We start from the raw sequence: 26,577 nt of genomic DNA on the forward strand, positions 1-26,577 counted from the left end.
CAGGGCCAGAGCTAGCCCTTGGCAGCCCACGGCAGCACAGGCTGCTAGAGCCTGGAAGGCAGTCCAGCCCAGGCAGCAGCAGCAGCGCCAGCAACCCAGGTGGGGCTGGACGTAGTCTCCCCACTTCTTCCCCTCCCTCATCCTCCCTCCCTCCCCCAAGCTGGCAGAGTCGGCAGCTGGAGGCTGTGGCAGGGATCCAGCAAATTCCCTGGTTCGGGACCGGTGAGGTCCCAAGGATGCCAGATAAGAAATGTCCAACCTGTACTTGCATATTGTCCTAGCTGCAGGTATGTGATTGCTTCCGCTGACTCCTGGTTAGGACAGAGTCACACATACATCCCTTACCAAATATCAATATTCTGCCTTCTGACCCACACAAACAGGATGGACTTTTGGAGTAATACTGACAATATTCAGTGCACTGATCATGCTATTAAGCGTACAGTAGGCTAATGCCAAAATGAGAGTTTCACACAGTTTTTAAACACAAAAAGCACACTTGAGATTTTCAGAGCAATCTAAAGAATTTGGATGCAACCGGTTCCTGCAACGTTTAGTGTGACATTGTTGGCTGTGACCATTTGGGGTGTGTACACAGCTGTACTGATCTAATTCAACAATTTAAACTACAGTCCAGAATGGGGACCAATGCCAGCATGCATCTTATGCAGAGGTAGAAATGTGCCCTCTCTCCTTCAGCTCTCCTTTTACTGAATGATATATACTAAGCCTCAGGGGTGGGGATACTATATCTTGGGTTGCACATCTCTTATCTGGCATCTCCCTGCCAGCACTGGGGAGCCCACACTGTCACTCTAGGCCCCTCCCCCTGCTGTTCCCTCTGTGGGTATGTCTAGACTACATGCCTCTGCCGACAGAGGCATGTAAATTAGACATACCGACATAGTCAATGAAGCGGGGATTTAAATATCCCCCGCTTCGTTAGAATTAAAATGGCCACCACATTGTACCGGCTCAGCTGTTTGTCAGCACAAACCAGAAGTCAAGACGGAGCTCGGTCGACAAGGAAAGCCTTTGCCAACCAATCCTGTAAACCTCATTTCACGAGGCATAAGGGATCGGTTGGCAAAGGCTTTCCTTGTCGACCAATCCCTGTCTTGACTGCAGGTTTGTGCCAACAAACAGCTGAGCCGGCACAACGTGGTGGCCATTTTTATTCTAATGAAGCAGGGGATATTTAAATCCCCGCTTCATTGACTATGTCGGTATGTCTAATTTACATGCCTCTGTCGGTAGAGGCATGTAGTCTAGACATACCCTGTGGGGCTGGAGCACACAAAATCTACTAGCCTGAGCCTTCCTAGACTCTGGTGTGTGAGGGGAATGTGGGGAGAGTCTTTCTTCTTCTCAGTCAGGGTTTTTTTGGTTTGGGGTTTTTTTGCTTCTCGTTTGTGTGCGGCCCTGACTGATTTTTCTGTGGATCAGCGACCCCCAACTCAAAAAAGGTTCCCTACCCCGCTGTACCTGATAGTCATAGGGCAGCCCTGACTCTAGCTCTGCTGGTCTTCCCGTATCCGCTAATCCGGAGTTCAGCTTCACTTGCTTTTCTTGGCTTGCTGGCCTGACCACTTTAACACAGGCGAGCCCAAGGGGGTCACCTCAAATTGCTCATCCTCACTAGCCACTCTTTGCAATCACTGAAGCTGCATAAACGGCTCTGCCTTCCTGAGGTTTTTGACTACCTCTTGCCAAGCTGGGGAATATAAAGAAAAACTTCTGACCCTCACCAACACCGCCTCGAAACTGCTAAAACCCTATGAAAGCAGCTGACCCTAAGCAAGCAGATCCACTGCCCTGACGTTTTTTGATTGCCTCCTGCTGAGCTACCAAATATAAAGAGAGTTTCTGACCCTCATTGTTGGCTCCTTAGAACTGCCGAAACTACATGAACCCTGACCACCCTCATGTGAGTTTAAAAGAAACTCCAGTAACAACTCTTCTATATTGGCTCAAAGAGAAATTGACGCCTGCTAGAGACTGTGTGACTCCAAGAAACATCCCTTGTTCACATCTATTAACAAATGACAAGCAAACAAGATGTGCATTTTCACACTACCAAAGGTTTATTTTCTCCCGACCCATCTGTGGCCAAATCAGACATTTTCCCCGGGAAAGATTTTTGTGGAGAAAGGAAAGTTTGCAGAGACACAGGGGTAGGAGGCAGGATGTATTATGGTCTGTTGCCACTCAGCCGCAATCCATGTGGCACTTCCTAGCCAAGATTTTCGGGAGTCACTAGTGACTTTGAGTGCCTAACATAAGACGACTTAAAAAGGCATGATTTTCAGGAGGCAGGAGTGTGCTCAGCACTTCTTGAACACCTTGTAAGTCAGCTCCAGTTGATCCTCCAAAAATCAGTAGTCATTTTAATAAAAACTCACCTGCCACTGGGGGCCCCTGGGCAAGGCAGGAGGTGAGGGCCAGCTCCATGCTTCCAGAAAAGACATGGCCAAGAGTAGAGGGGGTGGAGCTGAGGGCGATTAAAGGGCCCAGGGCTCCAGGCATTGTACAATTGTCCCCTTTGCCCCCCGCCTCCCTCCCCGGTTGGTGGGCTTGCCCTTTATACCCCAGTTTCTTCATTTCTAGAAGAGGGTTAATGCTTGCCCTCCTCACTAGGAACTTACATTTAATGACTCTGAGTTTGTAAAGTATATTGACTGCAAAGTGTTTCTATCATTCTCTCAAGTTTCCCATATTTATCTGACATTTCTGATGTCCACTTCAGCTCAGCCTCCAGCCCCAGTGGAACAGGCATGACATGTTCTCCCTCTTCCAGTGGCCCATAGTTGTTATAAGCTTGGTCACGCTTAGGGTATGTCTACAATGCAAGCTTATTTCAGAAAAAGCTATTCTGGAAGATGTCCAAATTAATCTGAGGTAGACTCCCCTAATGTGGATGTGCTCCCTCAGTTTAAAGCCCCAGGAGGCACTGGGGAGGCATAACTCAGAATGGCCCTGGTGAGGAGCTATTTCAACATAGCAGCAATAGAGCGTCCACAAAAAAGATCTTGTTCGGAAGAGGCATTAGTCCTCGTGGCATGAGGTTTACCAATGTCAGAAAAGGCTCAACGTTATTTTGATTTTCTTTCAAAATAACACAATTGCTGTGTGGACGCTAGTATTGTTTCTCCAGAATAATGGCCGTTATTCCAGAATAATGGTGCAGTGTAGATGCACCCTTAGTTAGCTATTGACTGTCTCTACTTCTCATGGGCTACGTCTACACTGTAGGCTTGTTGCGCAAGAACTGTTTTTCGGAAGAGTTCTTGGGCAAAAGGTCTTCCCCAAGAGCACGTCCAAACGGCCATGTGCTTTTGCGCAAGAGATGTGCTTTTGCTCAAGAGCGTCCATAGCAGTGTGGACGCTGTCTTGCATAAGAAAGCTCTGAAGGCCATTTTAGCCATAGGGGTTTCTTGCGCAAGAAATTCATGTTGTCTGTCTACACTGCCTTCTTGCGCAAGAGGGCTTATTCCTCATGGGGAGAGGAATAACTCTTCTGGAAGAAGCCCTGTTTTCCAATGCTGTACTGTAAATTTACTTGTGCAAGAACGCACATACAGTGTAGACACTCTGCAACTTTTTGCTCAAGAACAGTTGTTCTTGCTCAAAAACCCTGCAGTGTAGACGTAGCCATGGTGTTTAAAGCTAGTCTTTCTGTGCTTATGTATTCCACAGACCAATGAGATATAGACTTTGCTGTTTGCCTATATACTTCCAAATTCTCTCTCTCAAGGAAAAAAAGATCAACTTTATCATAGTTTTTCGGCCTTTCTTTGGCTATATCAACACTACAAAGTTTGGTTGACAACACAAACGTCAGCTCACAAAAAGCTCGCCAGAGGGTGTTCACACTTGTCCCTCCGTGGAGGGATCATGTCCACATTGTGGGCGCCATCATGGACAGTGTGAGCAGTGCACTGTGGGAATGTATCCCACCGTGCCATGTTGTGGGAGGGCGGAGCTGATCCCTGCGCATCTTGGGATTCCCTCCATGTTCTCCCACAGCTTCCCCCTCCCCATACTGTTGACAGTCACGCAGTGTATACTATAGTCGTTTTTTTGTCGAGTTTATTGAACTCCAGCATTGCTCCCACAATACCCAATTAGCCGCTCTCTCCAGCACTTTAAAGTCTGCTGCTCTGCAGCTATGTCAACAGATGCGCCCCTCCCACCTGCAAACTGTGGGAACTTTAAAATCCATTTCCTGGTGCCTGGCTCAATGTCTAGTGTTCCTCATGGCATCTTCTCAGGGAAGCGGGTGGCTCTCACTCAAGACCCTCTCCCATCTTGGAGCACCCTAGCGCTTTTGGTCCTCATCAGTGTGTGGGGTGAAGAATCCATACAATCCCAGCTGTGAGTGGCCTGTAGGAACTAGGATACATGCAGTCACATTTCTTGAGCCCTGCATGAGAAGGGCTACGGTCAAGACACCCTAGAATGCAGAGTCATGAGGAAGGAACTCCAGCAGGTGTACCAGAAGGTGAAGGAGGCACAGAGCCGGCCTGCTGCTGTACTCACAACATGCTGCTTTTATAAAGAACCGGATGCAATCCTCCATGTCCAGAGAGTGTGGATACTTCCCAGAGCAGAGTCAGAAACAGGAGCTGTCTCAGAGGCAGAAGTTATTGATGAAGAGCTGAACGTGGACACAGAGGTGGGCCTCCATCTGGTGACAACCTGTGTGCCAGGCAGCGGGGAATTGTTTTCAGGTCCTGAGGTTTGTGAGGACTCTCAGCAACTGCACATGGAACATAAAGGAAGGGAAGAGATGTAGGGTCATGAGGCCAGGGAAGAGAGGTGGAGTAAGTTGCTGTGCAAGGCGGGGGAGGGCGAATACAATGCAGGGCAGGAAGTTGCTCTAGTTCAGCCGGAGGGAGGGTGGCAGTGGCATGGGGTGGTAAGTTGCTGTGTATTGCAGTGGGGTAGGGGTGGGGCAGGCGGCAGTGCAGGAGGGGATGGCAGTGGTGGCATGGGGTGACCAAGGCTGTATTTCTGTGAGCTGGCTAAGCCCTGCCTGGGTCTGCATTATGTCCAACCAGAGCATCCGTGTGCACAGAGATATCAATAGACTCTTGCTGGGAGATGATGCTGAAGCTTTGCCTGAGGTACTTAACTTTCTCATGGAGACTCCGTGGCAGGGCTGCCATTTCCCCACTGCCTCCCCTAAACCATTCCTCGTGCTGTGTTGCTGCAACCAAGGTGGCACGTAGTTTGGCTGCATAAGGAGAGGGCCCCTTCCCCGTCCCCCGCTCGCATCCAGAAGCTGAGCTCAGGTTTGCCTGTTAGCCTTCAGTAGGGATTTGTAAGCCAGAATAATGGCCGCCAGTGGACAACTGTAGGATTATAACAAATTGTTTCCATGTGTACCTGCTGCACAAGCGCAGACAGTACGTCCTTGGGGCCCCATTCCCGGCCTTCCTTCACCCCACCCTTAAAACTCACCATGATCAGCAGTCTCACCGGGGTAGCCATGTTAGACTGTGACTTTAAAAACAACTAATAGTCCTGTGGCACTTTAGCCCTGGTCTGCACTAGGAAGTTATTTTGAAATAACCTCCCTTATTTCAAAATAACAAGCAGAGCGTCCTCAGTACTAAGCCCATTATTTCAAACTAAGGGGCTGGCTATTTTGAAATAATAAATCCTGCTTTTCACGAGGAGTAAGGCTTATTTCAAAATAGCAGTCGTGTGGATGCTCCACTGCCCCTATTTCAAAATAGCTACTCCCCAGAGCAGGGGTGGGCAACATTTTAGCGGGGCGGGGTGCTTTACAATTTTGTGAAGTGGCCCTGAGCTGCCCCAGAAGGAGCAGGGCCTCAGGAAAAAGGGGCAGGGCCAGGACATTTCTGTGCTACCTTGCCCACAGACCTCGATAGGCCTGGGAGTGGGGGAGCATATGAAGTCTTTGCCCCTCCCTCACCTTGGGAGAATCTCCAGCTGTTCTGAACAGTTGGCAGTTCCCTCTAGGCGCCAGCACCTCAGGGCAGTGGGAGGAGATCAGTCAGAGTCTGGGGGCGGGGGAAGTGCACAAAATCTTAGTCCCTGCTCTTGTATCAGTGTTTGGGATTCTTCCATTCCAAGTGCAGAGTTCTGCACTTGTCCTTGTTGAACCTCCTCAGATTTCTTTTGACCCAATCCTCCAATTTGTCTAGGTCCCCCTGGACCCTATTCCTACCCTCCACCATATCTACCTCTCCCCTAACTTAGTGTTATCTCTGAACTTGCTGAGGGTGCAATCCATCCCCCTATCCAGGTTATTAATAAAGATGTTGAACAAAACCGGCTCTAGAACCAATCCTTGGGGCACTCCGCTTGATACCAACCGCCAATCAGACATCAAGCCATTGATCGCTACCCATTAAGCCTGACAATCTAGCCAGCCTTCTATCCACCTTACAGTCCATTTATCCAATCCATACTTCCTTAACTTGCTGGCAAGAATACTGTGGGAGACCCTATCAAAAGCTTTGCTAAAGTCAAGGTATATCACATCCACCAACTTCCCCATGTCCAGGGAGCCAGTTACCTCATCATAGAAGGCAATCAGATTGGTCAGGCATGACTTGCCCTTTGTGAGTCCATGTTGACTGTTCCAGATCACTTTCCCCTCTTCCAAGTGCTTCAAAATAGATTCCTTGAGGATCCCCTCTGTGATTTTTCCAGGGACTGAGGTGAGCCTGACCGGTTTGTAGTTCCTTGGATCATCCATCCTTCTTCCCTTTTTTAAAAACGGGCACTACATTTGCCTCTTTCCAATCATCCATGGATGTCCCCCATCTCCACAAGTTTTCAAAGATAATGGCCAATGGCTCTGCAATCACATCAGCCAACTCCCTCAGAACCCTCGGATGCATTCAATCCAGCCCCGTGGTTGTTGTGTATGTCCAGCTTTTCTAAACAGTTCTTCACCTGTTCTTTCTCCTCTTAGGGCTGCCCACCTCCTTCATATACTGTGTTGCCTAGTGCAGTAGTCTGGGAGCTGACCTTGTCTGTGAAGACAGAGGCAAAAAAGCATTGTGTACTTCAGCTTTTCCCACATCATCTGTCACTAGGTTATCTCTCTCATCTAGTAAGGGTCCCACACCTTCCTTGATCACCCTAATCACTAACATGCCTGTAGAAACCTTTCTTGTTTCCCTTCACATCTCTTGCTAGCTGCAATTCCAATTGCACTGTGGCTTTCCTGTTTACACCCCTGCATATTCAAGCAATATATTTATGCTCCTCCCTAGTCAGCTGTCCAAGTTTCCCCTACTTGTAAGCTTCCCTTGTGTGCTTAAGCTTGCTAAGGATTTCACTGCTAAACCAAGATGGTCGCCTATCATATTTGCTTTTCTTACTGCACATCGAGATGGTTTGTTCCTGCACCTTTATTAAGGTGACCCATATATCGCCCTGCCACAGTTTGGAAAGCCCATTTCAGCAAAGCCAGCCACTATCTCATCCATATTTCCCAGAGTCACAGTCCTACACAGTAAAATGCAACTTATGACCCTGCACACTTGCAGAAGTGCTGCCCCAACTATAGACTTCCCCACTCCAAACTGGTTTGCAACTGAATGGCAGCAATCAGGAGTCACCAGCTTCCACAAAGCAATCGCAACGCACTTCTCTTTCCAGAGAACATCTCCCATTTGGCTGTCCTTGTGCCGCAGTTCAGGGGCCAGCTTAGCACACAGCTCCAGAAAAGTTACTTAAAGCATCTGAAAGTTCAGTAGCCACTGGTCTTCATCCCACACCTGCATGACAGCACAATCACATCACTCAGTGCTGGTGTCCCTAGCCCAAAAGCCACGCTCTACTGGACACAGCTGTTTCATGACAGCCCAGTGCAATACCACTTTGCTGTTGTCCCAGTCACTCAGATTGTCGTCTGCATCCAAGTCTTCATCCTCTGCTATTAAGTGCGTAAGTAGCTCTGCTGCGGCGTGTGATGTCCTAAGCAGATTGAATGCAACATGGGAGAGGAGTCTGGGATCCACGATTTCTTGCAGCAGATGCTGGAACTCTCAGCAAGGCCTGTCATTCAATTGGCACAAAAATAAGCCAGAAGCCCTGAGAGAGCTGGGAAGCAAAGAGGTGGCTGACAGGACGATTTCATGTTCCCAAAATGCCTAGTGCTACGTTGCACGTTCCTACCATGCTTAGCGCCTGACGGTGATGCAAGGCACTGTGGGATGCTTAACCATGTTGCTTTGCTCTTTCTGCCGATGGGGGGGGCTAACATTGTGGCCATGCTTGGTCGACAAAGGGTGGCAGTGTAAACATGATTTGCTGACTTTCTTTTTGGTGACTCATGAATATTGACAGTGCTTGGGTTGCCAAACCTTTCCAGTGTAGACAGAGCCATAGGGATGGAAGTTATTTGTCACTGAAACTGTGCGTTTTTCCTGACAAGTGTCTCATGGTCGTATATATGCTCTCCCTGTTTTGTCACCAAAAGGCAGGGTTTGGTGGTTTTGATATACCCCATGTCTCCAAACCTAGTGCACAGTGGGATTTGGTGTCTCTGCGAGATCTCCCTAACTATTTCATACATGTTACTGTAGGTAGAACTTTCATTTCTTACCTCCTCGGTGTCATTCCAATGCACTTGATTTTATCTCCCCTTAACTTTTTCGGGGGAGGAGCGGTTCACAATTTGACTTTGCTTCTGCCTCCTGAAACAATGGAGTAGCAGCACTGTTAAATATCATCGCGCTCTCTGAGGTCATGACACTACGCCGCTCACTAGAGAAGCAGTCTCAAATGTTGGTGTTGGTCAGTACTGCAGGGGAGAGGGCTGTTGCTTCCTAGCATTCAAAGTTCCCAATATTCTCCCCCTGGGTGATTCGTCTCTACAGCTGTCCTATCGAGGTCTTCATTGAAGCACAAGACACAGTCAGTGCTCCCTGTAAGATGTGTGCTTGGGCGACCACCCAGTAGATTTTCAAATGCAGTTTAGCTGATTAGCAGAGTGCCCACAGCTACTAAATCATAGGTGACTGGTGCCTGTGAGCAGAGGGGGTACAGAGAGGACCAGGCAGAAAAACAGGGAGGAGCATGAGGGAGCACCTATCAGAGATGGTTGGTCTAGACAGTATTTGGTCCTGCCATGAGGGCAGAGGACTAGACTCGATGACCTCTCGAGCTCCCTTCCAGTCCTAGTATTCTATGATTTAGCAATCAACATTTTAGCAGGGGCACAGAGAGCAGTGCATTTCCTGGGTGCTACCACAATTTGCCCTTGCTACGGGTGGTGCACATCTGCACATGCCTCGGTGCACATAAAAAATGTATGCTGCACATGGATGGAAAGAATTGGAGGGAACACTGAAAACAATATAGCCACATGTGCACAGACCCACCAACAGAATGTTCAGTATCAATCTTATAATTATGAACTAGATCCTGCAAGCCTTACTTAAAGAAGGTCTAATTAAATACACTCAGGGACACTACTCATAGGGTTACATCGTACTCACACGAATAAGGCTTGTGCATGATTGGGCCCTGATCTTTGGGGCAGGGCCTGTGTCTTCTTTAATCTCTGTAAAACACCATGCAAAGTGGTGATGCTCAATAGATTTTTTAACAAAAGACAATTAATGGAGAGTGCTGCATGGCTCCATTCCTGATGTTGTTTGAGTCATTTGACACCAGGGCTGTGTCCAGACTCAGGGGTTTTTTCGGGAACAGTAGCCTTTTTCTGAAAAAACTTCACCTGCGTCTAGACTGCAGCTGCGTTCTTTCGAAATTAAATCGAAAGAACGCGGCTTTTCTTTCGACGGCGGTAAACCTCATTTCACGAGGAAGAACGCCTTCTTTCGAAAGTGCTTCTTTCGAAAGAAGGCGTTCTTGAATGTAAATAGGGCTTCTTCGAAAGAGAGCATCCAGACTCACTGGGTGCTTTCTTTTGAAAAAGCGGCTTGCTCTTTCGAAAGTTCCGCGTGCAGACTAGACGCTCTCTTTCGAAAGAGGCTTGCAGTCTAGACATAGCCCAGTTTACTGGTAAAGCTCCTCAAATGTTCCCTGTAAGATGTGTGCTTGGGCATCCTAAAATGTTGAACAGTTTCCTGTGCATCTGCATGACTGAAAAAGTGATCCCAATAGTATCTAGACACTATAACTAGCTGCGTATTTATTACATTTTTTTTAAATCCCAGCACAGTTCCAAGGCTAAGTGCAATTCTTTAGTTCTCATATGTACTATTATGATAGCAGCTGCTTTACTTTTTAGGACCATTTAGCTGAATCTCAATGATTACCAATGTTTTAAAATCCTTTTACTCTTTGTCCAGACAAAGAGTTTAATTCCTTAATTCAGCCCTAGTACCAGCACTCTTTAGGAAGCATAACAGATTATGTATATGTTTAGATGGCATCCAGATTTTTTTCAATTTTATGCTTAACAATTCACTTTTATTTAACCTGTTCAGTACCAAGAGCCTCCTCAAGGCTTTTATCCCCAGTCAGGCATCCCTGAGTCAGATCCTATAGCTGGCATCGATCCTTGTGCTTTACACTTGCCTCTGTTGCTCCATTTTCATCTCTATAAAAATATGTCTAAAGTATAAACAAAAAGGTAGACGCATTTGACTAAGCGACTTGCTTGGATTTCATAAATCAATATCACAAGCTGAGTGGAATCCGCCTGGTTTTCTAACATGAGAATGGACACTGCCCGGTCTTGAATGGGTCTTTTTCTGACGGAGTGAACAGGATTGGCTCAAGCTCTCTCCCACCTCTGAGTACTAAGGACCTGATCCATCATTCATGAAAGTCACTGAAAAGACGTCTACATTAGTGGGATTTCAGTCAGGCCCTAAAAGCACAGCAAATTCATATCAGTTAAGCAGCAGAGGAGGGGGAATGTAAATGGAACATTAGCCTTCAAATAATTAGTTGGAGTTTTGTTGGTTTTTTTGGGGAATTTTGTTTTGTTTTGTTGTTGTTTTTTTCCCTTTGAATGATAGGGCAAAACGCCATTGAATGACAATAAAGGGTCAAGAAAAAGATCGGGGAAACTGTGAGCCTTTGTAGGGCAGGCCACTAAGTTCGCTCCTTTTCTGGCCTGGGCCTGACTGTAGACCCAAACTGAGCTCTCTCCTTGGATTTAGAGTCAAGCAAATCCAAATGCTAAAGTAACTTCCCAGCCAGAAAAATGAGTCCTGTTAGTAACTCAAAGTTAAGTTAGGGAAAGAGCAGTATAATGGACTGAAATTGAACAGTCCTAATAATACAGTTGATCCTAGAGCTGTTACTCACACAAGTAATCTTGGATCTCCAGGTAGTAGTGCCCACTACTCATCTGAGCAAAGGTTCATGCTCCAAATACTTGGAATTGTATTCTTTTTGCATTTGTGTTCAGGCTTACTCACCCTATCCTAAGTTAAACTAGGCAACTGAGGGCACTGGCCAGGGCAGAGTTTTTTCTGTGAATGCTAGAAGACGGGTTGTACTAGTTCTAATCAGGGTTGTTGGTATTTTTTTTTTGTTGTTGTTGCTGGTGGGCAGATTGTCTGGTCGCTTGTAGTTTCCTTTTGACCATTTCACAATCACCCATTCAAAAGATGTCACATATTTTATAACCAAACTATCCTTTCTCTCCTGTGGCCTTTTTGTGTGTGTGTCTGTACATGTGAAACATTTTTTATCGGAATTACTCTGTGGATGCATATAAATAATTAAAACATTTTTGAAAGGCACTAACCTTGTTGTCCGGAGGAGCAGGATAACTTATTTGATCCTCTCCATGACTTAACACTGTGTAAGAGAAAAATATTGACTTCTTCAGGCCAGCTTATTTCTGGCTGACTCAGCTGGTGAGCTGCAGAGACAATTTCTATGGTCTTGCACACCAGATAAAGTCCTGTTATGCCTGCATCCTCAGTCCACATCTATTATTGTGGACTGTGTTTTGTTTTCTCCCCTAAGTATACTTGGCTACCCAAAAAATTGTTCAAACTGTTTCTGTTTTCTAATTAGCTGTATATAGTTTTAATGCTAGTGGATTTAAAGTATAATGCAAAAGTATGTGCTGTATATGTTATATAATCTAAGTGCTTTTTAAGTGGTAATTAAGTGCTTTAAAATGTACATATTTTATATTAAGGACAGAAAACAAGTGTGTAATCAATCTGAGTTTGTAACTCCCAATCAAAATCCAAGAAATGTTATGATATGGCTGCCTTCCATGCTCTTTCATATTGGAGGAGGGGGGGTTTAGAGCTTCATTGATTCCTTTGAAATACCACCTTTTTTGAATTCTCTTTTTAACACTGAAGCAAGAAGTTTGCAAATAATATTAAGACAAAGTGAGAAGAGTACTATAAATACATCAAAACAGCATTGTACAAAATGTACTGTAACTTCATCTAATACATATGCACAGTGAGGGTACGTCTACACTAGTCTGTTAGTTCGAGCTAGGTAGAGTAATGAGGGCAAGCAGAGTTGCAAATGAAGCCCGGGATTTAAATATCCCGGGCTTCATTTGCATGTTCCCGGGTGCCGCCATTTTTAAATCCCCCTTAGTCCGAACTCCGTGCCCGCGGCTACACGCGGCACGGAGTAGGTTGTTTGAATTAAAGATCCTAATTCGAACTACCGTTACTCCTTGTGGAATGAGGAGTAACGGTAGTTCGAATTAGGATCTTTAATTCAAACAACCTACTCCGTGCCGCGTGTAGCCGCGGGCACGGAGTTCGGACTAAGGGGGATTTAAAAATGGCGGCGCCCGGGAACATATAAATGAAGCCCGGGATATTTAAATCCCGGGCTTCATTTGCAACTCTGCTTGCCCTCATTACCCTACCCAGTTCGAACTAACAAGCTAGTGAAGACGTACCCTGATTTACCTTGCATGGTATGCTAGACTGATTATGAGATGGAAAAACAAGAAGTCCAGAGTTCTAATCCTACTTTTGTAACTATAGGCCCAATTCTTCATTCTTTGAATATTCAAAACTCCGCTGAAGTCATTGGGAATTTCAGGTGCACCAAAAATGCTGTCTAGGGTAAATATGTGTGGCCTTGGGCAAATTAGTTTTTACGTGTGTAAGACTGAAGTAATAACAGTCATTAACTTCAAGAGATGTTGGGTGGATTAATTAATGTGTGTACGGCTCTTTGAAGATGTGAAATTAACTATTAGGACTACATGTATTTGTTGCATAGCAAATACACTCCCTACCCTTTTTATTGTAATCAAAGGGCGTCTAGATTAAATTCGATTATTAACATATTAAGTGAGCTCATTTGATTATTGAAGAACAAAAGTTTGAAAAAGTAACTTGGCTTTGTCACATATGCTACATGGTAATTAATGGAAAGTTTCCAGGTTTGCAAAACAAGGATAATAAGGAAAGTGTTCGGCAGCAGTCTCCCTAAAACCATTTTACCATCTCTACTTTTAGAAATGCTGAGCCCAAACAAACTGTTGTTGCTGATAGAAAAACCTGACAATTACTTTGTTGATCCAACTCACCCCAGCCAGATTGACTTTGTTTACTCATCTCAGATGAGTCTTTCTCATTCATATTAACTCAGCATTGAAAAAGAACATGTGGAATATGTGCAAAAAACCCGTTTTCTGCATCTTTAGACTGAGATGAATGTAGTACATTGAGGACTTGATGTGCACTGAGCTCTTAGGTAGATTTATATGCATTAGATAGAACTGGTTAAGTTCCTTTTATCCCCACTGGGCTTTTCATATTTGTTGACCATAAAGCTAACAGCTCAGGAGAAGGAACATTTTCTTCTAAGCCTTTGGATATATACAAAATCCTCCCAGCACTGGCCATTTTTTAAGACACATCTAAAGAGGATGGACAGTTTTAAGCTCTTTTAAAACATAAAAATAGAAGGTTTACTGCAATTTGGCAGCCAAAAAAGCAATTTACAGGTCTCCCCAGAATCTATGGCTATGGGTAAGAAAGCTGACTAAGATACTATGGAAAAGATAATGGGGTCAGAGAGCAAAAGAATCTCTCCATTTTGTAACCAACCTAATCTGGTCTCCAATGAAGTTTCTTAGTTTCTTTGGCTGAGCCAATAAAGCTTAGTGTGATGGAGCAGTTGCATTATTGTGGCTTTAATATGGCTTGGGGTAAGCTGATGAGGAGCAGGGTTGCTTTAAGTTGCTTTATAGAGTCACAGCTGCTTGCATAACCTTCACTGTACAGGGAGTAGAAAGACAAAGACACAAGGAAAGTCTGAGCTCTTTCTTTAATTATTTACATTGTTGTCAATAATAAAGGGCTTTTATGTCTGGAATCTATTATTTGTATTATCAAAGCCAAACGAGATTGCGCACTGTAGCCGTTAATAAATTAGTGTGCAACATGAAAGCAGCCACATTTTCATTCTCACAACTTACTTCTGTCCAAAATTAAAAGAAGCACTTGCTAATCTACTCGGAGTCTTTAAAAAAAATGGCATGGGGTGTCATTGTCCCTCTGAAAATGGTAGTGCAATAGAGTAGGTGTTACCATAGTCAAAGAGGAACTAGGAGGCGGGAAATCCACCAGAATGAAGAAGTGACAGAAACCCCCTGATCCTGCTTAAGAACCTCTTCAGTCTTTATATTCTGCTCTTTTCTTCCTGCAGGCAAAACTTCAGTGGGAGTTTTGCCAGTGTGAGGACTGCATGGTGAGATCCTGCTAGGCATGCCGATGCCAGACAAGTTAATGTATCTACTAAAATTTGACAGGCTGATTCCACTGCCTGGGGAAGCAGATTGCCTATGTATGCTGTGGAATAACAGAAGATTGAGGATGAATGAGCAACAGGAGAATAAATGAAGAAATCAAGAAGACCTGACAAACTAACTTATACGTACATTCCACAACATCATGCGGGTGGTGGTGTTTTTTTTCCCTTTGAGGCGAAGGAGCAACAGAGAGTCAAAGCTCACAACTTCGTGTTGTAGGGGGAGTTTTTTTGGTTTGGGGGCTTTTTTAAGTGTGAGAGTAATTAGAGGATGGTGTTCTGTACATCACATCCTGCTTTCTTGGCATCCTGGTATCTGCCTGACTGCTGTTCCTTAGAACTGTTTCAATGTGAAACATTCCTCTTGTCTGTTAGAACAATCTGAAGATCTGTTGGGGGCACCCTGTTTAACAAAACCCTTAATCGCATGAAAGACAAGACCCTTATTCCACATCTTTGACTGACAGAACAGCTATAGAATGATTGCACAGGCAAGAGAGTTTTCATGGTAAACAAACAGGAGCATCTGATAAAAAAGAGCTAGCGTTTGAAAACAGTGAATTACAGACTGCCATGCGCTTTTCAAGATGTAAACAAACAACATGTCTGTTATATGACTCTCTGCTCCATCACCACTTTTTTTTTTTTTAAGTTCTGCTACACATAGACAAAGAGACAACAGGGAGACGGCGCTTGGAATGGATATCAGTGCTGCTTCTGTAATGGATGAGCCCTTGCCCTGGAATCCTGCAGGTAAGAACTAGCATGTTATTTTCAAATAAGCACAATGGAAAGAAGTTGTAAATAGTGTCAGTTGATATCCTGGAAGAATTTTGAGTGCAGAAAGAAAAAGTAAGCAAGGTCTGAAAATTCATAAATTCTTAACAGTCTGACAGCAGAACAAGGAGGCAGCGAGATCTCCCAATGAAAGGAACCAAGGACCTTGGGTTTTATTCCTGAGGTTACCACTGGTTCTTGTGACCTTGGGCAAATCACTTAACCTCTGTGACTCGGTTTTCCCATTTTTGTAAAAATGTGTATTGTTCATAAATGAAAGGGGCTATCTATGTGCAACATATTACTGTTATTCTTAGGGACATTGCTTTATGTTATCGTCCATACGGGACAGATCCTCAACTGGTGTAAACCAGTGTAACGCCATTGACATCAATAGTTTGTAAAAGAAACAACATGATTTCGGCAAGGATGTTTCTGGAGTGAACAGAGGGGGTCATTGTCTTTGTGAAGTATTTTAAACCTTTGACAGAATAGAGAGAGCTATAGAACAATGCCAGACTATTTCAATGTGGACAAGTAATGGTAGAAGGGCCTGTCTTACCAAGGGCATGTCTGCCCTTAAAATGCCCACTGTAGAACTTCAGTGAAGATGCTGTTGCACCAACAGAAAAGCTTTTACTGTCAGCATCATTAATCCATATCTCTGGATGGCTAGGACTGTATTGAAGAGAGAAGCCCTCCTGCTGAGGTAGCACTGTCCACACCGGGTGAAGTTGCAACATAATTATACCGGTGTCCTTTTCTAATGTAGGCCTGGCTCTGGTCCCCAAGCCATGTGTACTGATGCACTGAAGGATATTTGTAAAAGAGGTGATTGAGGTCAGGATATTCACCATTTGTCATGTCCAAGTATCATATCACATTTTCAAAGAGATCAACATGAAAGGGTTGTGCTACCAGAGCTGCGTTTAGTATATCCTATACCTCTTGGTTACAAACACTCATGCATGTGTGATACCCAGACACGGATCTGTCACTGACCTTGTGTCTACCAGGCTATCTTCTGCAGACTGCACTGCGCTATGGGTTTGGCAGTGTTTGGGAAGAGAGGGAGGGTGTAACCCACATGCACTTACATATCTATGGACTCTTTAATTATCCATCATGTGATAGGTACCACAACTTTTCCGCCTGGTGATAGGATATAAAATAAACGTCCACACATTAACCTTGCTTGTTTGTTTGCCAGCAAGTGTTCTGTTGTAATGTTGTCATCTTGTGTTTTAAAGGGAATTTTGGAGACGTTCACACAGAACAGGTAACATCTTTCTTTCTTTTTTCTTTTTTTTTTTTTCTCATTCTACTCTGTTTCACATCTTGTTACAAACTTCCCGGCCTGATCTTTCCTCCGCATGCAGGTCTCCTGTTAGTGGTCATTCCACTTCCAAAGGGCTTGTAAAATGGAGCCAGACCTGCATGGTTTGAATCCAGCTCTGGTTACCAGCAATCAGAATGTGTTAATGTCTGATACTGATTTGGGTGGAAAATGTGAAATGGGTAATTAGTCTCACAGCCACCACGTTTCCAACTAATTGGCATCCTTGCTGGCAGTTTCAGCAGTGACACCAACAGTTAAAGAGTCACAAAGACTTAAATTGCCCTTCATCCAATAGAACATATTGGCTATTGTAGGTGGTGTGGTCTGCACTATTGCTGCTCCAGCTCTGTAGTGGATCTCTGGATTTGTGGGACCCTTCATCCTCTAGAACAAAACATTACAAGATGTATACGTGTCTCTAAGGTTGGTGAGACATTTTCTGATCTTCAGTTACATGATCTCACTTGATCGAGAAAAAGACTGTGTTGTAATGGACACAGGCTTGGCAGCAGATAAAGTGTAGTTCTGCTCTGAAACGTGACTGTTCAAATTGTTGAACTTGTATTCATTGTCTCTCAGTGATTCCAGATCAAATGTGTGCCAAGTACAAGTCAAAATATGGGTTGCTGTTGTTGTTTTCCTGATTGCCATCCCTGCAAACTCAGGCTGGAATCTGACAGTGAGGCTGGGTTCTAGTCACAGTCAATAAAGATTATGCAAGGTAAACGCTGACTCTGATGAGACGATCTTCACATGATGCCCTTAGCGACATCTGTGCAGTTCTCTTGATTTCAGTGAGTATGTGCTCTTCTATCTGACGGATAGGAGCTGTGTTTGTACAGCACCTAGCACAATGGGGTTGTAGTGCATGACCAATGGTCCCTCTAATCTTTTCCATCTATGTGCAGTATAAATGTTATGTGCACTGAGGCATGTGCAAATGTTCACTACTAATAGAAACACAAAACCTAGCTGTGAGTGCTCTGCAAATCAGCTGAGCCACATTTGAATTTGTCCTGATTGGCCACGCAAGCACACAGTTTACAGGGAACACTGTCCTTGACTAAGGCTTCTACAACGATTGAAATAATAAAACTTGGGCATCAAACAGAATTGTTAACCAAGGGAAAAAAGAATTTTGCTTCATCTCCTGGAGCTGGGATGGCTCTTGCATGGAAGAAAAAGCAATAACAACGGATCTTTGTCACCAAAATGAGCAATTATTGACAATCATGCTCAGGAAGCAAGTTGGAACCATTTTTACGTTGTCACTTTTCCGAACGGAACCACACTTCGGAGCCTTACGAGCAACATTAACTTGAACCTTTCCTCATCTTTTAGTGCTTAACTACATAATTTGAACAACCTGTTACTGTATTGTTATAGAGTATCACAGGCATGTCCATCCTTTGCACAGTATACTTCGTGCTAAATGTTGTGTACAGGTTCAAAATCGAAGTATGATTATTTTCCATCATTCTGCGGGGCTTAATATATTTTCTCTCTCTACAGATTTGTATAAGAGCGTGGAGAAGTTAAAACATGTTTCCTTTTTGTCCAGCTAATTGGACTGAAAGTTGTTGTATTGAAAATCACAGAAAAGGGCCTGGTACAGTTGCCTATTGAATTCAGTATCAATATTGCCAAGCTCCTAGGGAATGAGGCCTATGCTTTAGGGAGATGTGTCTTCAACTAACGGTATGTCTAGACTACATGCCTCTGCCGACAGAGGCACGTAAACTAGGCTACCCGACATAGTCAAAGAAGCCGGGATTTAAATATCCCCGGCTTCATTAAAATAAACATGGCCACCATACTGTGCCGGCTCAGCTGATCGTCGGCACAACGCGGCAGTCAAGACGCGGACCGGTCAACAGGAGAAGCCTTTGTCGACCACTCCCTTATGTCTCGTGAAACTAGGTTTACAGGAGCGGTTGACAAAGGCTTTCCCTGTCGACCGATCCACGTCTTGACTGCCGCACTGTGCCGACGATCAGCTGAGCCAGCACAGCACGGCAGCCATTTTTATTTTAATTAAGCTGGGGATATTTAAATCCTCGCTTCTTTGACTGTGTTGGGTAGCCTACTTTACATGCCTGTGTCGGCAGAGGCATGTAGTCTAGACGTACCCTAAGAGACCATTAAAATGCATTCACTGAGAGGGCCAAAAGCTGGGCTCAGCACTCAGCCAAAGTTGGGGCTGTCCTCTCGATATGTCCAGTGAGGAGCAAGACAACTCCTCCCACCTACCGCCACAGAATGGCTGTGAAACCCAATGGCTGAGTTATCCCTCCAATGCACCAGTGAATGCCCAGATTCATTCTTCTGTTCCTTTACCTCCTGTACATTGAAGCAAAAGGAGCCATCACTGTGCTGGGTTCTGGGCCACAAAAGGGGTGCACACCCAGAGCCTAGCCATTTCTCGCACAGTGAGATTGCCCTGGTTCTGCTACCAGGGAGACCTCTGTAGCCATGAAGCTGGGATCAGAAATGAGTGGAGACCAGGGGCCTTGCTAAGACAATATCCACATAATGTCAACAATCTCTTGCACATATATCATTACCTGTGTATACTTTGCTCACTGCAAATCCTGAAACTGCAGGAAATTGTTTCCATTCACCTGCCAGGTCCAGAAAATACACTGCCACGTAGCCAAATATTTGACCAAAAAAGACTTTGCCAATGTAAAGTGATTAGTTATTTTCTAGAAGAAATGGCCACTGAAAGTCCAGCTGATCTAGTCATTAGAGGTACATGTGGGACTGAATGTGGAAGGTCAGATCCAATTACCAAGTCAAATTTCTGGCATTTGAGATCTGGCATTTGGGTTCAGTGAAGCCTTGTGACTTCCAATCCCTGACTCAATTCTGTTCCCAATTTTAGTTTACCTGGGAGACCTTAAGAAAGCTCCACATTTTCAGAAGTCTCTCTTGATTTAAGATGCCTTAATGTTTAGATACCTAATTTGATACAAGTAAGTCTCCAGAAGTGCTGATTGTCTTTGTGTATAAAATTAGGCTCCAGATGTCTCAGATTGCAAATGCAGGCCTTCATCTCTTTATGGCTCAGTCTCTTGCTCTGAAATTGGGATGATAATGCTTCCTGACATTTTGTATAACTCTTTGGGAGCCTGGCACCATGGAAGTGCAAAGTTATTAATTATTTCATTGTATATTAACTTACAAAATGACCACAACAGCTACAGGGCAGAATTCCTGTGCTACCGTCTTAACAGAAGACAAGACAGCAATCCATCTCATACAAGGAGGACTAAGAATGAAAAAGGAGCAATAGCTGCATGGCTACCATGAAGATGTAGACTATCTCTAGTGATGAAATGTTAGTAAAAAAAATGATTTGAGCAGGTGCTAGATGCCTGCACTTAGAAACAGAAAGATGTTAATAATTATCCAGTAGTCTAGACTCAAAACTAGAGTTGAAATGTTCAGTATCAGTGAAACAAATGAAAGTTCTAAGAGTCTAATATCCATTAAGCCAACTTAGAATCTAACCATTTACAAACTTTGCCTCAAGATCTGCCTGGGAGTTGTGGTATGGTAGAGGCTGTGCATGAAATTCACCAGGAAAGCTGAGTTGTTTCTGCATTTTATAACCTTAGGGGTGTGGTAGGGAGGTGCTGAATGGGAAAACACTTTCATTTTCCTAGAACAACTGTTGGCATTTACATGGTGCAAGAAGCTTTATCTAGTGACGGCCAAGTACCTCCTTAAAAACATGCTCTCTAACTTTTTCCCTATCCATCAAGCAGCAAAAATGCCGTACAAGTGGCTGGAGCTAAAATGCAGTATTGCCAGCAAGACAAAATTCTAGCTGTTGAAATCTTTTTTGCCTTAAACACACAGCAGTAATACATGAATTGTGCACTGAAGCATTGTTGAAGAACGTGATGTGTATCTCTGTGTTTGAATATATATACCATAAGATGGAGCTGCTGCTCTGATAAATGCTCTTTATTAGGTTGCAAGGTTGGTTTGTTTGTTTTTTTCTCTCTCTCTCTCACTTGAAGTGAAAGAGTGAAAATCAACATGAACTTGCCAGCACACACATAAGCCTGCGGCAGCCTTAACTTACACATCCTTCTAGTTGCCAATTTTCCACTTTGTTTCCATTTAAATTAATGTATTTTATAAACTACAGTAGGGTACATACACCCACTTTCCTTTGATTTTGACTCCACGCCTAGCTTTCTTTGCATCGCGAAGAGGTTTCTGCCCATATGCAATCAAAAGGGAAGCAGTGATTCACTATAGCATAACACTTTCTGTAGCAAAGTTTTCACACTTTTTGTAGGCATGCTAATGTAACCCCCAAGGAGATTGCTTGGATTCCTGGGGCTTTGTCTGCTGGCAGCTCAGGGAGAGGCACTCTGAGTTTGCCTTGGCTCCCCCTCCCTACCAGGGCCAGAGTCTGCCCGGCAACCCATGGGGAGTGAGATGCCCCTCCCAGGGGGAAGGAGAGACCATTGTTGAGGGGAGTCTGGAGCCAGCCAGGAAAAGGGGAGGACTGAGTGTGTGGGAGCTAGTAAGCCCCAGGCCTGCATGCAGGGTTCCCCCTGAGAGCTAGCATCTAGGGACCTGAAGGCAGGATCCCTCAGCTGGGTTTATGTCTCTACTGTTGATTCCCAGTTGTGGAGTTTGCTGGGAGGCTTCCCCAGCCAGGCTGAGTTGGCTCCAGCTCCCTGGGTGAGAGAGTCACTGCATGGTCAGCTGGGCTCTAGCAGCAAGTTCAGGGCTGCTGCCTGCTGTGTGGGTCTGGAGGCTGGCCTGGGAGGCTGTAGTTTTGAATTTTGGTGCAGTTGTGTGGTCTGCATCTTGAGCCCTGCACCTCTTCACGGTAAGGGGAAATTCTGGGACCGAAGCAGCCTGGTTCCTGCTTGAAGAGGACCCCTGTGAGAAGAGAGCAGCCCCTTTGCAGAGACTGAGTCATCTCTCAACCTGAGGTCATTCATGGAGTGTGTGAGTGCACCAATTTTTAGTTAGTAAGTCAGGGAATTTGTTTGGGGATTTTATTACCTGCAGCCTATTAAACTGTGGAGGGATTTACTGCCTTCTCCCATGTGTGAGTCCTTTGGGCTGTACTGGACCTAGTCAGCCCCACTGCTAAACCTCTGCAGAGAAGGATTGTGTGGTCAACAGTCATCAAGGTATTCCCAAGCATATCCCACAAAAGACCAAAAAGCCAGTACAGTGGCCAAAATTTTATGGGACAAATTCTTTGTACATTATGGTTTCCCGGCCCGAATCCATTCTGACCAGGGAAGAGATTTTGAAAGCAGACTAATTCGTGAACTTACAAAAACCCTGGGAATAAGGAAGTCCAGAACCACTCCTTACCATCCCCAGGGAGATCCACAACCGGAGAGATTTAACCGGACTTTGCTAAACATGTTGGGAACACTACATCCATCCCAAAAGACCAGATGGAGTGAGCATGTCAGTTACCTTGTGCATGCTTATAACTGCACTAAAAATGAGTCCACTGGGTTTTCGCCTTATTATTTAATGTTTGGCAGAGAAGCCAGGCTACCAATTGACTTATGTTTTGGGATATCCTCTGATGAAGCTAGCGAAACAACTTATCTCCAGTACATTCAGAGTCTCAGGCGTGACTTGCGGGAAGCTTACAGACTGGCCTCCCAAGCAGCCACAAAAAGCAACCTTGCTAACAAGCAGAGATATGATAGTCGGGTCCGTGAACAGGATCTGCAGGTAGGAGACAGAGTCTTAATCCGAAATCTAGGTCTCACTGGAAAACATAAATTAGCTGACCGGTGGAATGCAGACACCTACATAGTGGTTGATAAGCTACCAGACTTGCCTGTATATCGCCTTAGGATGGAAAATGGAAAAAATGTTTGTAAGACTATTCACCGAAACCACCTCTTGCCAGTGGGGCAGTTAATAGGTGAAGAGAAAAATAGTGAATGTGGTTCCTCCCGGCGACCCATTACTCGTTCAAGACTAAGGAAGAAAGTTCCTGCAGAAAGAACCCTTACTGCACAACTTGAATCTGCTGAGGAGGCAGACAGTGAGTCTTTAACCTCCTCTGGAGAAAATGATCCTCATTCACAGAGTAGCAGTGAAGAGGAATTCTTCCCCTATTATCCAATACCTCCTATGCTTCATGAGCAGCTATGTGAGGTAGAAACTGTTAGAGAGGGAGAATCTGAGCCTCCTCTAGCTCAAATACTTAACCCTGAAGCTGCACCCTTTGTACCCCCTCAGTCAACAATACAGCATGAAGAGGCAAGTGGTTTACCAGCTAGGATGGTTCCACCTGTAGAGGATGTGGGAGAAGCCATGCAACCTGCAGAGAGGGAAATCATTGATTGTCCTGCAGTCATTACTGCTGAGAACCCTGAGAATGAAGAAGCTCCTGTACTTCGACGTTCAGAACGAGAGCGAAAACCTGTACAGAAACTCACCTATGATGTCCCAGGGTCCTCCACCTCTGTCCCTCTGCATTTAGTAAATAGATGGGTGCGGGTGGCCTATTATTGTTTGTGTCTGATAGTTAACAATGGAGACTCCAAGGTTAAGTCATTTATTTAAATATAGTAAGAATGTTATTAATGTAAATTGAATAACAATTTAATGTTTAAATTAATATTGTATGTGGACACAGCAATACTTACTTATTGGCTAATGATATTTATTGTCAACTAAACAATGTATACTATTACCTGATGGAAAGGACCTTGCATGTTTGTGTTGTGGTTAAATGACCCTTGCCGAGGACGGCAAGAACTTTCGCACAGGGAGAGTGTAACCCCCAAGGAGATTGCTTGGATTCCTGGGGCTTTGTCTGCTGGCAGCTCAGGGAGAGGCACTCTGAGTTTGCCTTGGCTCCCCCTCCCTACCAGGGCCAGAGTCTGCCCGGCAACCCATGGGGAGTGAGATGCCCCTCCCAGGGGGAAGGAGAGACCATTGTTGAGGGGAGTCTGGAGCCAGCCAGGAAAAGGGGAGGACTGAGTGTGTGGGAGCTAGTAAGCCCCAGGCCTGCATGCAGGGTTCCCCCTGAGAGCTAGCATCTAGGGACCTGAAGGCAGGATCCCTCAGCTGGGTTTATGTCTCTACTGTTGATTCCCAGTTGTGGAGTTTGCTGGGAGGCTTCCCCAGCCAGGCTGAGTTGGCTCCAGCTCCCTGGGTGAGAGAGTCACTGCATGGTCAGCTGGGCTCTAGCAGCAAGTTCAGGGCTGCTGCCTGCTGTGTGGGTCTGGAGGCTGGCCTGGGAGGCTGTAGTTTTGAATTTTGGTGCAGTTGTGTGGTCTGCATCTTGAGCCCTGCACCTCTTCACGGTAAGGGGAAATTCTGGGACCGAAGCAGCCTGGTTCCTGCTTGAAGAGGACCCCTGTGAGAAGAGAGCAGCCCCTTTGCAGAGACTGAGTCATCTCTCAACCTGAGGTCATTCATGGAGTGTGTGAGTGCACCAATTTTTAGTTAGTAAGTCAGGGAATTTGTTTGGGGATTTTATTACCTGCAGCCTATTAAACTGTGGAGGGATTTACTGCCTTCTCCCATGTGTGAGTCCTTTGGGCTGTACTGGACCTAGTCAGCCCCACTGCTAAACCTCTGCAGAGAAGGATTGTGTGGTCAACAGTCATCAAGGGCCCCAACAAAGTACGCGTACCAACGGGACACTAACTTCACAGTTGCAGGGCACTGGTGACCCTAAAAATGATGTTTTACCCTGTTCTGTTATAATTGTCTCCTGTTTAATATAATTGTGTTTATTATAGTGTATGTGTGTGTTATTTTCTGGGAGTCTCCAACTATCTGGCGAATACGTGGGGATTATCCTGGGCTAGAATTTTCCTCCCAAGCTGCCCTGGCAACCCTGCTAGGAAGGAGTGAGGGGGGTGGAGGCACCGCCAAGTACATCAATCAGAAAGAATAAAATTGAGTAGGTGGCGGGATCCAGAAGAACCCAGACCTATCCATCCGAACCTGAAAGGAGATTGGCTCTAAAAGAAGGTAACCAGGTGGAGAGGGGGCGCTACACTAACAACATATATCATGAAACACCCTTGCATTTTAGCACATGCTGTTTTCACAAATTGTCATGTTGCTTACAAAAATAATGGCCTAGGTTTCAGTTATGCATTTGCATTTGTTATACATACATAGAAGGGCCTCCAATTCATGTCCACATAAGTATTTGCAGACTTGTGTTAAGAGTACAAAATTTCTTCCCTATCTTTAAACATCTGGCTCCAATAATACACTTTTAGAATGTTTGTTATACATTTGAATTAAAGATAGCAAAATTAGGTTTCGTTTTTGCAAAATAATCTTCCATGCGGTAGTTAATATTTAGAAAAGTTTGCATTTCTTTGGGGTACTGGGGGGGCAGTTTCTTAAATATAAAAGGGTAAATTTTTACATCTATCGTATTTAATGTCTGTACTGTACAGTGAGTGATTTTATGCTTCTTTTTTCTCCTCAGGAGAATGAAGGAAGTGGATCTCTCAAAGTGATACACTTTGGTCTAGTATAACCAAAAATATGAGTACTTTCACTTTAAAAGAAAAATAACTAAGGTCTGATTGAACTCCCACTGAAGTTCATCACAATCTTTCATTTGGATCAGGCCTTTCAAGAGACAATTCAGTTACACGTTTCAGCAACGTTCTAAAAACACTGAATTATTGATTTATAGGCAAAAATCAGACTCACGTTTATTTATGTACAGCAATATTGTGACGTTTTCAGCATGATCTCCTATGATGTATAAAATCCAGTACTCATGGATAACAGTGTACAAACGGTAACATTGAAAGATTTGTTTTTCACTAAACAAATCCATAAATCTCATAGAGGAAATTCTATGTAATTCTCCATGCATTATATATTTTAATAATCTTCACTTGGATGCAGATTTTAATGTCCACTTAAGGCTGTGAAAACCATTCTGCTGAGATACTAGCAGATAAAATCTTCACTCAGGCTACTTCTGTGAAAGAGCAGTCTTTCACAGTCAGCAGCATTTTTCTAAGAACGCTCTCAATTTTCAAATCTACATATAGCATCTTAGTTGAAGAACCATTATTTTGCCTTTAAAAAAAAAAAAAAAAGATGGAGTCTCTTAAACATCATTCCTTTGGAGTCCTGATTTTAATCTTGCTCTTCTAGTCACTAACAGAAAATGCACTGAAAAGCAACTTAAACTGTTTCATTATAATACTAGTTCCAGAACTACTAAAGGAGAAAAGGAACTTTATGGTGTTTCTTCCTTTCCACTGTTTGATCCAGAATATCATGTATATACATATGTATTGTTCTTTATTATATATACACATATAGATTAAGCTTGATCTTTTGAACTGGTCAGTTACATAAAACTGAAAGCCAATGATGTAGTTGATTTTGCTTTTTGGTCACTAAATGGTATTTGTCACTAAATAAATATTATATTTTTATTCAAAATAAAAAGGTTTTAAAAATTCAAACTGTGTTAAGAATATCTGTTTTATGTAAAGTGTATTGATTTATTGTTTATTGGTCCAGCCATTTTTTCCCATGAGTGTCAAAAGACTGATGCAATCTAACATACACTAAGAGGATTGTTGGTTCGGTAGTAATACAAAATGCAACGTCTTTTAACAGTCTCTGGGTATCCGCATATTTAGATATGTCTGTTAAAACATACTGAAAAGCTTCTGTCTTGAGTGAACAAAACTGTTAAATGCATACAATTCTATGTATTCAATGGGGAAAACATTAAT

At 44.2% G+C, this 26,577-nt stretch overlaps 1 protein-coding gene across 4 annotated transcripts in view; it reads left to right on the forward strand.

Moving 5' to 3' along the window:
- The window catches only part of WDPCP (WD repeat containing planar cell polarity effector), a 259,086-nt gene extending 232,802 nt beyond the window's left edge, over positions 1 to 26,284 (forward strand). For 2 of the 4 annotated variants that reach the window (XM_075925595.1, XM_075925597.1), the window contains 3 exons: positions 15,368 to 15,468; positions 16,743 to 16,771; positions 25,299 to 26,284. In XM_075925595.1, the coding sequence (XP_075781710.1) occupies positions 15,368 to 15,468; positions 16,743 to 16,771; positions 25,299 to 25,349 (181 nt within the window). In that variant the 3' untranslated portion in view covers positions 25,350 to 26,284. The remainder of the gene's footprint in view (positions 1 to 15,367; positions 15,469 to 16,742; positions 16,772 to 25,298) is intronic. The other 2 variants (XM_014569024.3, XM_075925596.1) reach the window with 1 other exon arrangement.
- Positions 26,285 to 26,577: the final 293 nt, after the last annotated feature.

This window comes from Pelodiscus sinensis, chromosome 3, assembly GCF_049634645.1.
Source record: "Pelodiscus sinensis isolate JC-2024 chromosome 3, ASM4963464v1, whole genome shotgun sequence".
In the NCBI taxonomy this organism is placed as follows: domain Eukaryota; kingdom Metazoa; phylum Chordata; order Testudines; family Trionychidae; genus Pelodiscus; species Pelodiscus sinensis.